Genomic DNA, 13,598 nt, shown 5'->3' with positions numbered 1-13,598 from the left:
CATAAGCATGGTGGATGTTCATAGGGGAATGAGAAATTTGCAATGTTGCTGTGTATACTAATTTGTTCTCATTCAGCGTTTGTTAAAGGGAGATAAATCGTTTTCTTCATTAATCCTATCCAAGGTGTGGTTGTCTGTGCATCAACCCTTCATGAGCTGAGTCACTTCTCAACACTGCATATATCTACCCAACTTTCCTGAAACTAAATATGTTGCTGGTCTGGACTGTTACATCACTGGACCTTTTTCTCTTTAACCTGGAATTAAAATTTATGCTGTATATATTCAGAATATACTCATAACATGTAATTATCTTCATGACCAGCATTCCAGGTATGTGACAAGGAAATAAACAGAAAACGTATGTATAATTTTTTAAAAGTAGTACTTCCTTAACTATAACAAGGGTCTATTTTGCATCTTATTTTGAAAACAGTTCAGTGTAGCACTAGCTCAAGTTTATTGTCATGTGCATGAAGAATGATGCATCTATATATACAGTTTAATTCCATCCATCCATCCATCCATTTTCCACCCCTTATCCGGGGCCGGGTCGCGGGGGCAGCAGTCTAAGCAGGGACACCCAGACTTCCCTCTCCCCAGACACTTCCTCCAGATCTTCCGGGGGAATACCGAGGCGTTCCCAGGCCAGCCGAGAGACATAGTCCCTCCAGCGTGTCCTAGGTCTTCCCCGGGGCCTCCTCCCGTTTGGACATGCCCGGAACACCTCCCCAGGGAGGCGTCCAGGAGGCATCCGGAACAGATGCCCGAGCCACCTTAGCTGACTCCTCTCGATGTGGAGGAGCAGCGGTTCTACTCTGAGCTCCTCCCGGGTGACCAAGCTCCTCACCCTGTCTCTAAGGGAGCGCCCAGCCACCCTGCAGAGGAAACTCATTTTGGCTGCCTGTATCCGGGATCTTGTCCTTTCGGTCATGACCCAAAGCTCATGACCATAGGTGAGGGTAGGAACGTAGATCGACTGGTAAATAGAGAGCTTCGCCTTGCGGCTCAGCTCTTTTTTCACTACAACAGACCGGTATATCGACCGCATCACTGCAGAAGATGCACCGATCCGCCTGTCGATCTCCCGCTCCATCCTTCCCTCACTCGTGAACAAGACCCCAAGATACTTAAACTCCTCCACTTGAGGCAGGAGCTCTCCACCAACCTGAAGGGGGCAAGCCACCCTTTTCCAGTTGAGAACCATGGCCTCGGACTTGGAGGTGCTGATTCTCATCCCCGCCGCTTCACACTCGGCTGCAAACCGTCCCAGTGCATGCTGGAGGTCCTGATTTGAGGAAGCCAACAGGACAACATCATCTGCAAAAAGCATAGACGAAATCCTGTGGTCCCCAAACCAGACTCCCTCCGGCCCCCGACTGGGCCTAGAAATCCTGTCCATATAGATAAGGAACAGGACCGGTGACAAAGGGCAGCCCTGCTGGAGTCCAACATGCACCGGGAACAAGTCTGACTTACTGCCGGCAATGCGAACCAAACTCCTGCTCCGGTCATATAGGGACCAGACAGCCCTTAGCAGAGGGCCCCAGACCCCATACTCCCAGAGCACCCCCCACAGGTTAAAACGAGGGACACAGTCGAATGCCTTCTCCAGATCCACAAAGCACATGTGAACTGGTTGGGCAAACTCCCATGAACCCTCCAGCAACCTGGCGAGGGTATAGAGATGGTCCAGTGTTCCACGACCGGGACGAAACCCGCATTGTTCCTCCTGAATCCGAGGTTCGACTATCGGCCGAATTCTCCTCTCCAGTACACTGGCATAGACTTTTCTGGGGAGGCTGAGGAGTGTGATCCCCTGTAGTTGGAACACACCCTCCGGTCCCCCTTTTTAAACAGAGGGACCACCACCCCAGTCTGCCAGTCCAGAGGCACTGTCCCCAGCCTCCATGCGACGTTGCAGAGGCGTGTCAACCAAGACAGCCCCACAACATCCAGAGACTTGAGGTACTCAGGGCGGATCTCATCCACCCCCGGTGCCTTGCCACTGAGGAGCTTCTCAACTACCTCAGTGACCTCAGCTTGGGGGATCGACGAGTCCACAACTGAGCCCTCGGCCTCTGCTTCCTCAATGGAAGACATGTCGGTGGGGTTGAGGAGAACCTTGAAGTACTCCTTCCACTGTCCGAGGATGTCCCCAGTTGAAGTCAGCAGATTCCCACTCCCACTGTAAACAGTGTGAGCAGGGCACTGCTTCCCCCTCCTGAGGCGCCGGACGGTTTGCCAGAATTTCTTCGAGGCCAACTGATAGTCCTTCTCCATGGCCTCACCGAACTCCTCCCAGACCCGAGTGTTTGCCTCCGCAACCACCAAGTCTGTCCAACTTCCTCCCCCGCCATCGGATCCAACTCACCACCAGGTGGTGATCAGTTGACAGCTCCAAGTGTCCAAGACATATGGCCGGAGGTCAGATGAAACAACCACAAAGTCGATCATCGACCTCCGACCTAGGGTGTCCTGGTGCCATGTGTACTGATGGACACCCTTATGCTTACGCCTTATCAGGCGCAGGGAAACGACCCTCTCGTTCACCGGGGTGAACTCCAACACATGGTTGCTGAGCTTGGGGGCTATGAGCAAGCCCACACCAGCCCACCGCCTCTCCCGGCGGGCAACTCCAGAGTAGTAGAGAGTCCAGCCTCTCTCAAGGAGTTGGGTTCCAGAGCCCAAGCTGTGCGTGGAGGCAAGCCCAACTATCTCTAGTCGGTATCTCTCAACCTCCCGCACCAGCTCAGGCTCCTTTCCCCCCAGCGAGGTGACATTCCATGTCCCTAGAGCCAGATTCCGTGTCCGGGGATTGGGTCGCCGAGGCCCCCGCCTTCGACTGCCACCCAATCCACATTCCACCAGCCCCTTACGGTCCCTCCTGCAGGTGGTGGGCCCACAGGAGATCGGCCCCACGTCGCTCCTTCGGGCTGAGCCCGGCCAGGCCCCGTGGGGTAAGACCCGGCCACCAGGCGCTCGCATGCGAGCCCCAACCCCGGGCCTGGCTCCAGAGTGGGGCCCCGGTTGCGCCATACCGGGCGACGTCACGGACCTTGTTATTAAATTACTCATAAGGGGTATTTGAACCGCTCTTGGTCTGGCCTGTCACCCAGGACCTGTTTGCCTTGGGAGACCCTACCAGGGGCAGAAAGCCCCAGACAACATAGCTCCTAGGATCATTCAGGCACGCAAACCCCTCCACCACAATAAGGTGGCGGTTCGAGGAGGGGTACAGTTTAATTCTAGATGAAAAATTGTAAGTAGAAAAGAAAGCTTGTCTTTTAACTTTTCTATGGGATTCCATCAATCAAAAGAGGAATCTACATTAGACTAGATTCAACTTTATTGCCATTGTGCAAAATACATGTACAAAGTCTATGAAATGCAGTTAACATCCAACCTGAGGTACATATGTGGCATATTTACAATAAATTACGGCTAAATATATACAACTATAGTGGTGATCTAGTGATGCTATGGAATGGATAACTGATGTACAGGAGGTGCAGTGGTGAAGGCATGTTAAGAATATAAGGATATATTAATGTAGATATATGCATGGTTATATAGTAAAACATACAGAATAGATTATAGATATTCATGGTAAATCCTAAAAGCCTGACCTACTATGGACGGACGTCAAAGGATCAGATTGTTTGTGGACCACACTTTACCTCTTCCTCTGTTCAGACCTTCCTGTTGTAGTGATCAGCTTGGTGTAAATAGATAGAGCTTATAGTAAATTGTTCTATTCAAACTCACTCATCAGACAACATGCCTTTAAACAAAGATATAAGAATATTGTTGGCCCAAGGTGTGGCTAATGATTACACGCAACCTTTGAACTCCAGATTCGAAATGTGATACAGATTTCTTTGAAGCTGTTTCAGGTTCTGAAAGGTCTATAGAATTATCACAAGAAATATTAATACCATCAACTCATGAAAATTAAACTGCCACTCAGTTACAGTCGGCTCCTTTTTGTCATGTTAACACCAGCCTTGACTTTCCTCTGTTCTGTGTTTTGTTTATGTAGAGAGAAAATTGCACTTAGAATCTTCTTTGGCAGAAGAAGTAACTCAAATCTCTTTCACAGTCCTCCCATTTGAGATGCTGGTAGTACACTCATTAATATCCATCTACCATTTTTAGATATAAAGTTCCCTTTAGTGTTTTTAAACAAAAAGAGGTGGAGTCTTGTAAATTAAGAACACTTGGGTATAATCTGAATGAGAAATTCTATCAAGAATGTTACTTGAATGAATTTGATTGACATCAGCTAAAATGTTATGTATTTATTATTATTGATTAGCACTAAAAGACATTTACGGCTATTCAGCTAAAACATAATTTTTAAATGGTGTAACTCTAAAGGATCATTGAGATTTGGTGTCCTGTCAGTGGCTAATGATGCTAAGTAGTGGTCTAGTCTATTAGTAGACATACAGAGTTCCCTCCAAAAGTATAGGGATAGCAATAAAATTGTTTGGTTTTGTTCTATACTGAAAACATTTGGGTTGAGATGATAGATGTTTTGAACAACGTAAAACATTACACCTTTTGTTTGAACACACATTTTTCAAGTGATCAAAAGAATATTTAGAGAACAGAAATATAGAGGCTATATCACAATATGTAAACCAGCAGAAAGGACAATTTGGAATTCACAAATACTGTAAGTACAGAGATGATCCATGAAGGTTGTTTAACTAAGATGAACCTTTAAGTGATGAAAAGAACAAAGTGTGAAGAAAGGAAGGATTTGCTCATGTTCTAAAACATATAATCTCATTTGTGAAACATTGGGGTTGTGGTGTCATGGAATGTGCTTGCATGGCTGCTTCTAGAACATTATCACTAATCTTTACTGATGATGGAGCTCATGATGCATATGTCACATGATGCATATGTCACATTACTTACATTTACATTTACAGCATTTGGCAGACGCCCTTATCTAGAGTGACGTACATAAGTGCTTAAATCTCTAACATTGAATACATTAATGCTGGCTCACTAAGTTATATACTTAAGATACCATGAGTTTAAAACATTTGCTAAAAGTTACAATGAAAAAGTGTCAAGGAAGTTCATTTCATCACCTAGCTCCTAGTACACATGTAATTACAGAACGACAAGGTCTCAATCCACAATCTCAATTACACCTTTATTGCAATAAAAACTTACATTTTACAAAAATACATATATTAATGTATATGCTTGAGGCAAAATATAATTTATCTCAAACTGTTCAGAAACAGTCCAGAACTGAAATAAAGACATCAAAGACATCAATAATTACATTGAAAAAAATGTATTTGGTTATTACAAAACTGCTTGAATATAACAACTATATATCAAAGGTATATAGTTGTTATATTCAAGCAGTTTTGTAATAACTGCTTGAATATACAGTATATTGAATATATTGAATATATTGAATATTGAATATAAAAACAAACATCTCATATAAAATGAAAATTGTTATTGTTTAATTTAAACAGCTCATGGAGCAGCCAAGAGAACCTTCCACAAAAACAGAACATAAGAACAGGCTTTGCATTGTGTTAGTACCTGCCAAGAAACAAGGACACATTACAAACAAGAGTTAGTGAATTGTTGTTAATGCCAATCAATCAATGCTATTTTTTTATATACTGAATAATGTTTAAACATTTAAATAACTTCCAAATAATGTCTTACTTTACAAATCCAGGAAGGTCTTCCTGGATAATGCTGGATATCCATATCTGGAACTGGGACACCAGAGTAAACACATGGGGTGAGTTATGTTGAGTACAGGCCCTACCCCAGCTAGTGATACCAAACTGAATCCAGGCTGCACCAAGCTTAGTCACCATCGGACCTCCAAAATCTGCCTTTCAAGGGAGAAAATACGTTTTGTTGTAACCTCTGTGTTTTGTCTATTAGATGTTCACACTAGAAAGTTTATTTTGTTTGTGTTATTTAGATTTGTTAATATTTCCTCTGTGATGCTGAGTCTACCTGACAGGTGTCTGGGCCTCCTTGTAGATAACCAGCACAGATCATGTTTGCAGTAATTAATCCAGGACTCAGTAGTAAATCACAAATGTATGCATTATCAATGGGCACCATTGCCTCCTGCAGCACTCCAGGCAAAGGCGCTAAACACAAACCATCACACAACCATTACTATCTATTAAAAAGGTATAAAAGCTCATACTCATATATCTCTGTTTCCCCATCATCTGATTCCCAAACCTAGTTTTAGAGGCTATTTGCACCAGTTTAATTGTAAGTCTGGGATTAAAGTAAGTCCAAAACTATTCCTTGAGAGGGGTTAATTTAAAGTAGAGCAGTGTAAAATACTGGTAGCAGCACAGAAACTTAATGTACTTCACAATGAGTAACATATAAAGTAACACAATCTGACATAACGTGGATACACTACCTCCAGGATTGAGACTAACGGTCAGTTGTTTAAATGAGTTTGGAGTGTTACTCTTATGGTTCTCCATGGATCTGTCTATTCTTTTACCTGTAGTGTTAATGTTTCCCCAGCCTGTGATCCAGCCTATGATGCCATCAGGAAAAGTGCTGCCTTGTCCAGCCAGGCACACTGGACTGATGTAGTCCGTAAAGTTGACAGAAGCATCCAGACGCACAAGTGCAATGTCATTGTTTTTGGTTGTGCTGTTGTAGTTAGGGTGAAGGACCACATTTTTAACGCGTCGGGAAATCTGATTGGGATTGAAGCCACTGAAATGCTGTATCCCCAAATGCACGGTCACCTTAGAATTTTCTTTACTGAAAAAGAATTTCAGTATATCTTCAGATCTTAGATCTCTGAGTAGTGTCATTACAGGGTGACATGCAGAAATGTGAGTGAAATTTACCTGGATAAACATTGAGCTGCGGTCAGGACCCAGTCTTTGTTGATCAGGGATCCTCCACAGAAGTGGCCACCTTGTTTACCAGTCCTCTGTAGACTAACTTGCCATGGCCACTCCCCTTCTAAAGCATTCTCAGCACCCGCAACACGTGTGTTGAATGGTGCACGACCACATACTGTGAAAAAGGAGAAACTCTTACAAATTCTTGTATATGTTTCTTTATACTGCTTAAACAGAACAGAACTAAAATCAATGTAAATTAAGATTAAGTGAAGTACCTACTGTACCACTGAGCTGGGAAAAGGAACCTGTAGAGTGAGAAGATTACATAAAACATGTATTACAAAATGCTATTTTGACTCTGAAGTTATGAGAAAATACAATGTTTAAATACAATGTCACTATAAAATCTATAAAATATTTAATACACTGCTGATCAGATAACTGATAAACTCCTAGTCCTATTAATAGGACACACAAGGTCAGTTCTGTTGTAAACTTTTTATACTCTAACATCCTTTATTCAAGCAAACAATCTAAAATAAGTACCTTACCTTGAAAGTAAAAGACTAGGACCAGGACCACACACTGAATTTTCAGCATCTTTCCATTCAGCCCTCTGTGTCTGCCAATACAAGGCAGCAAGTGTTGTTCTTTTCTCTTAACATGCTGTTATATCTAGCCAGACTTCCCTCTGTGCAGTTTGTCATACTTTCTACGTCACAAATTGTCCAGATTTCCAGTTTAGTCAGGTTACAAGCTATTATCTTCATATCATAAATTCCATGTGCTTAACAAATCAAAACAAGCAGGAACTATATGGAATGAGATTAAACCATGAACACACCTGAACTGTACACAGTTCAACACCTACTGCTGAATACAGTACAGTGTCAAGTCTTACTTTAATTTTATTTCCATAATGCTAACAACTTTAACAACAGATGTTATCACAAAGCAGTCCTTTATGTTCCGGCAGAGAATGTTCAAGAAGAGTCCTGACAATGAGACCTTAAAAGGGAACCGTTCATCTTTTGGGTGACACTCGATAAATCATCACATGGGTAGAAAAGATGAAGAAATATAGTAGAAATATTTACTATATCAAAAGCAACACTAACATTAAAAAGGAATAGATTGATGGTGGCAGGAAAGTCAGAGATTATTAAAGTGAGTGTTGTGCTGTACAGTGTTATAAAGACAGACTAAAATATTAAAAGAGTAAAAGATTATTCATTCATTCATTCATTTTCTACCGCTTATCCGAACTACCTCGGGTCACAGGGAGCCTGTGCCTATCTCAGGCGTCATCAGGCATCAAGGCAGGATACACCCTGGACGGAGTGCCAACCCGTCGCAGGGCACACACACACACTCTCATTCACTCACGCAATCACACACTAGGGACAATTTTCCAGAGATGCCAATCAACCTACCATGCATGTCTTTGGACCGGGGGAGGAAACCAGAGTACCCGGAGGAAACCCCCGAGGCACGGGGAGAACATGCAAACTCCACACACACAAGGTGGAGGCGGGAATCGAACCCCGACCCTGGAGGTGTGAGGCGAACGTGCTAACCACTAAGCCAATTGACTCATGTCAATTATAACTACACTATCCAGTCATGGGCATCTAAGGGCAGTTAGCACTTTCCTCTAAGCGTTTTCTAGCCAGCATCATAACATTAAAAATATATAGAGACCTGCTTAACATAGCTGTCGTTAAATTTCACATGATAGGAAATACTCAGCTAGTGGGTGCGATTTGGTAAATGACCTAGTTGAAAACAGGTTGAAAATCTTCCAGTAAAGCAGAGCAATGATATCCATTACAGACCAAATGACTGATGATTTACACTGAATGAAGTCAGACTGGTTTGACTGATCTATTTAAACACGGTGTACAGTCCCCTGGTTTCAAAGAATAATTTTTTAGACCTCTTCCTTTAATTTTAATTTATTAATTTCTTCATAAATTAACCTTTGTAATACTGCAGCTATTAATATACTAGTTACTGCATTTCCAGTTTAAACACAGGGTATTAATGACTGGAATTCCAGGGCATGAACACTTTCACAGAAAACACGGGGATAAAAAATGAAATAATCAGAATATATGACTATTAAAAAGAAAATATGACTGGAGATTGCACCCTGTCATGGCCAATTTTTTGTTTATAATAATAATAATAATAATAATAATAATAATAATAATAATAATAATAATAATAATGAACAAAAACAATATGTCTGTGTATATGTTGTGGTTCTGAAAAAAATAAATCCATATAATGTTCCAAAATGCTTTTTTGTTCCATCTGTTCCATCCATTTGGTCAGCATGGAGGTCTCCATCAGTCAGAAGCTCTCAGTGTGGGAATCTAAGTGTGTGGACAACAAGTGAGTGATCTTCACTCTCTGGTACTACTTGCTGGAGCATTCAGTCACCTCTGAGCAGCTTCCTGGTCAGCGATGGGTGTTCTGTGACAGGTGGAGCCATGGTTTTATGGGAGTCTTGAGTAGGACAGTGGTGTTCAGGATTAGCTGATTACCTTTCTAATCGTGAGTGTGTCTGAATGTGTCTTTCTATAGCAGTGAGCTGAGCATGTGTGTGACCGCATGTTCCCTGAAAAAGAAGCTACCAAGGAAGTTTTATGTTACTGTATTTATTTCCTTTGGTTTTATTTTTCACTAAATATGACACAAGTGACTACAATGAAGCCAATGGGACCGTTATTCTTGCACTATAACATTTGAAAAATATTTTTTTTTCACTACACAATAGTTATAATACTTATACATATATTAAAATACTTATTCATATATACTATATAAAGAGATCAACCTATCATGAATAAAAGATTGATCAACTCTTTTTCTTTGTTGTCTAGAATGGAAATTAATAAGGATTCAATGATCATTTCCTATTATCTCTGTTATCTGTGTTTCTTATAGATGCTAAAGAAAGAAAAAAAAAGGTAATTAAAGTTTAAAAATCACAACTTTTGCAAACCTAAGCCTACAGTGACATTCTGTGATGTTGAATTAATGCTAGTTTTCTCTGTACTCTTGCACCATCGACATCTGATACAGATGAACAGAAAAAATAGCAAGTTTTTATATTTTGAATAACGAAAAAATGGCAATCAACTTCAATTACACTTTGTTAGAAAATAAACTAGAGCCTTTACACGGACTTTTGTTGACATCCTGTGTGAAATTAAGAGTTAGAATGTTCTCGATAAAGTTTAAAAATACATCATTATGCCACAACACAACAGCAATCAGTTCCGCCCAGGGTCTGTATAGGGTCTGACAGTTGAAAAGAAGAAGATGAGCAACCTTTATGTACATTTTTGATTACTAAACATATAAATGTTTAGGTGGTGTTAATGTTCTATAAACTGTCAAGAGCACCTTCTGACTAGTCTTCAATTTTATATGTTAGGTTTAAAGTTAAAGATTAAAAAATTAATGACGGTGAATTAAGATTGTTACCGATGGAATGATCAAAGGCATACATTGATCTGACAATTCACTTCTTACTCAAGGCAAATTAAAAGTTCATATATAGTGTGAGGATTACTAAGTGTTTTACCTGCATAATGGATCCAAGGTTTTTGAACAGAGAGAATTGAGGTCATTTTATATGTTATGTTTATACAAAACCATGTAATACTCCATAAAACAATAAAAGTTTATGATTGTAATTATATGTTTCCTGATAGGAAATGGATCAAAGGTCATACCTTTGATCTGACAGATGTCTGTCATGTTTTATGATGTTAGGTTTAAGTTAAAAGTTCATAATAAAGTTTATGATTGTAATTATATGTTTCCTGATAGGAAATGGATCAAAGGTCATACCTTTGATCTGACAGATGTCTGTCATGTTTTATGTTTTGTTTAACACCATTGTATCTGCTTTCAAGTAGATAGGTGACAAGTAATAAAAGTTTATGATTGTAATTATATAATGTTTCCTGATAGGAAATGGATCAAAGGTCATACCTTTGATCTGACAGATGTCTGTCATGTTTTATGATGTTAGGTTTAAGTTAAAAGTTCAAAATAAAGTTTATGATTGTAATTATATGTTTCCTGATAGGAAATGGATCAAAGGTCATACCTTTGATCTGACAGATGTCTGTCATGTTTTATGTTTTGTTTAACACCATTGTATCTGCTTTCAAGTAGATAGGTGACAAGTAATAAAAGTTTATGATTGTAATTATATAATGTTTCCTGATAGGAAATGGATCAAAGGTCATACCTTTGATCTGACAGATGTCTGTCATGTTTCATGTTTTGTTTAACACCATTGTATCTGCTTTCAAGTAGATAGGAGACAAGTACTTTAAACTCTGGTTTGATCCGGGATGGTTTGTGGAGCCCCCTTTTCCTTCCCACCATCTTTCATATTGTTTAACACCATTGTGTCTGCTTTCAAGTAGATAGGTGACAAGTAATTAAAACAAATCCATATGTACTTTAAAAAAAGGGTTGGTTTTATGACCCCCCTCAGATGAAACAGTGTTGTAAAACAGGACCATGTCTTTGTTCCGAATGAGATAGGAGACAAGTACTTAAAACTCATGTTTGATCCGGGGATGGTTTGTGGATCCCCCTTTTCCCTCCCACCACTCCGTCTTTCAAGTAGATAGGTGACAAGTAAGTAAAACAAGTTAGCCAATGGGAGGCTATCTATAACATCACACAAACGCACACGCCCCCCTGAGCAAACGTGCATGAGCAAAAACGCGCCCACGCCCCCTGAGCAAACGCGCATGAGCAAAACCGCGCACACTCCCCCTGAGCAAACGCGCATGAGCAAAAACGTGCAAAAAAAAGTCATTATTTTCACAAAAGGAAACCACACTCAACTACAGCAAAAATGTATGTACAGCATTTGTGTACATATCTGGACATTTTGGTACTATGATTTTCAGAACAGACTACACATGAGTGTTTAAAACGGAGGTTAAAAAAAAATAAAAAGATCATTTTTTTTAAATCACACAAACTATATGGTTGGAGTCTGAACAGGAGGGTAAATGAAAAAACAAGTTTGTATTAATATGAACTGTTTAAACACTCACTGTGCAGGTCCTGAAAAACCTAGAGACTTCCTCACATAGATACACAGGAAGGGCATGAAGAACAGTGGTACGCTTGGTGTGTATGTCATTAAATTCCTATAACAATAAAAATAAAACTGTACATAACTGAACTGTAATTTTTTTTAAAAAAAAAGTCCAAACATATATTGAAAAAATAACTTTAAAGCATCTTTAACAGAGTCAAACAAAAACCAGAGACAAAATGTGGTGTTTGGACTCATTAGAAACTTTCCTCTTCCAATACAAAATTCTACCAATAAAATGCATAACGTGTATTTGAACAGTGCAACTCTTTACTGTTTATTACTCTTTACCTGTTCATCTTGGATTTTTAAGATTTTAACCAAATAATCTGCTGTCTTTCCGGTTCTGGATGCCTTCTGTCTACACAAGGTCATCAATCGAGGAAGATGTCGATCAAGCACTGAGTAAAATGTGTTGGGACAGGTTCTGGTTTGTAATCCATTGGAACTCTGCATACACATACTGTACATTTAAAAAAAAAGACATGAGAGAAAACACAACCATATTTATAATGAATTTGGTAAATCTACTTCCATCCCACTGAGCAGAAAAGAGCCCTATGTAAAGTAATAAACCCAACTTTGTTATCAGCAAACAAATAACAGAAAAAGTGTTACTACACATTACCTCAGACTCCATTTTAAGAGCAGGCCAGAGTTCCATTAGCTCTTTCACCGGTTCATAATGGTCTGTCGTCGCAGGGCAAATGTGGTCTGCATCATCTTTCTAATGAGGGGGTAGGTTCTTTATAGGTTCTTAGAATTCTTTATGCTTAACACAAAGTTAATTACTATAAAGTTATAAAATCATGACCCTGGAATACAACTAATACTGTTTTCATAGTAATGTGTTTGTTTCATACGATGTGTAGAGATAGATAATTGTATATTAATGTTTTATGTTATAACAATATAAGGCGGGTACTACATCATTGGCGTAGTGTTAGTGGTTCAATATCAAGTAGGAATATGGTAGTAGTTCTGGACTTATACCAGAGAGCACTGCTTTATACTTTAGATTCTGAACAGACATTCTCAGATGTGCTCAAAATCATTCTGTCAGAACTTGACCACAATATAGTTCTACATTACTTTGCCAACTTAGTTTTAAAGCATATTAAATTGTATAGTTGTTTTCCTACATATTTCTGCAATTGCACTTGCTTTCTCACTCTCCTATAACTGTATATCAAAGGGCACCAAATGCGGTAACACATTAGAAAAAGTATCTTTTCAATTTTATTTCGTTTTTGTCCGTACCAGTTAATATTAGTTTTATACTAGTAAAGATTGCTTTTGTTGTTTTTAAATGTCACATGTAGCGTTGGTGTACGTTACAAGCTCATTTACGGAGGTTTGAGCTAAAAAAAACTGCCAAATGTCTTGAAAAATAATCTATTGCTTTTGTAACACGCACTTCACTTTGCATAGTGACAGCATTACCACATGGGTTGTTCATTATCATTGTTTAATTATTCCTTTAGACACATCTATGAACTGTGAATACACGGATGAACAGTGTCTATAAAGTTTTGTTTAGATTAAACCGGTGTAATTGTTTACTATGGAAATTT

The 13,598-nt window shown here is 39.8% G+C and overlaps 1 protein-coding gene across 1 annotated transcript; it reads right to left on the bottom strand.

The window, feature by feature from the left end:
- Nucleotides 1-5,454: 5,454 nt before the first annotated feature.
- Nucleotides 5,455-7,561, bottom strand: LOC132843900 (serine protease 27-like). Its single transcript, XM_060867024.1, has 7 exons — nucleotides 7,436-7,561; nucleotides 7,160-7,189; nucleotides 6,885-7,056; nucleotides 6,527-6,795; nucleotides 6,013-6,152; nucleotides 5,710-5,885; nucleotides 5,455-5,580 (listed from the first exon to the last, which is right to left on the bottom strand). Exons 1-7 carry the CDS (start codon nucleotides 7,482-7,484, stop codon nucleotides 5,574-5,576), a joined length of 843 nt encoding a protein of 280 aa, XP_060723007.1. The 5' UTR covers nucleotides 7,485-7,561; the 3' UTR covers nucleotides 5,455-5,573.
- Nucleotides 7,562-13,598: the final 6,037 nt, after the last annotated feature.

The sequence above is a fragment of the Tachysurus vachellii genome, chromosome 4 (assembly GCF_030014155.1).
Source record: "Tachysurus vachellii isolate PV-2020 chromosome 4, HZAU_Pvac_v1, whole genome shotgun sequence".
NCBI lineage: Eukaryota > Metazoa > Chordata > Actinopteri > Siluriformes > Bagridae > Tachysurus > Tachysurus vachellii.
Note: the sequence above shows the minus strand (reverse complement) of the source record. Positions and strands in the feature narration are given on the sequence as shown.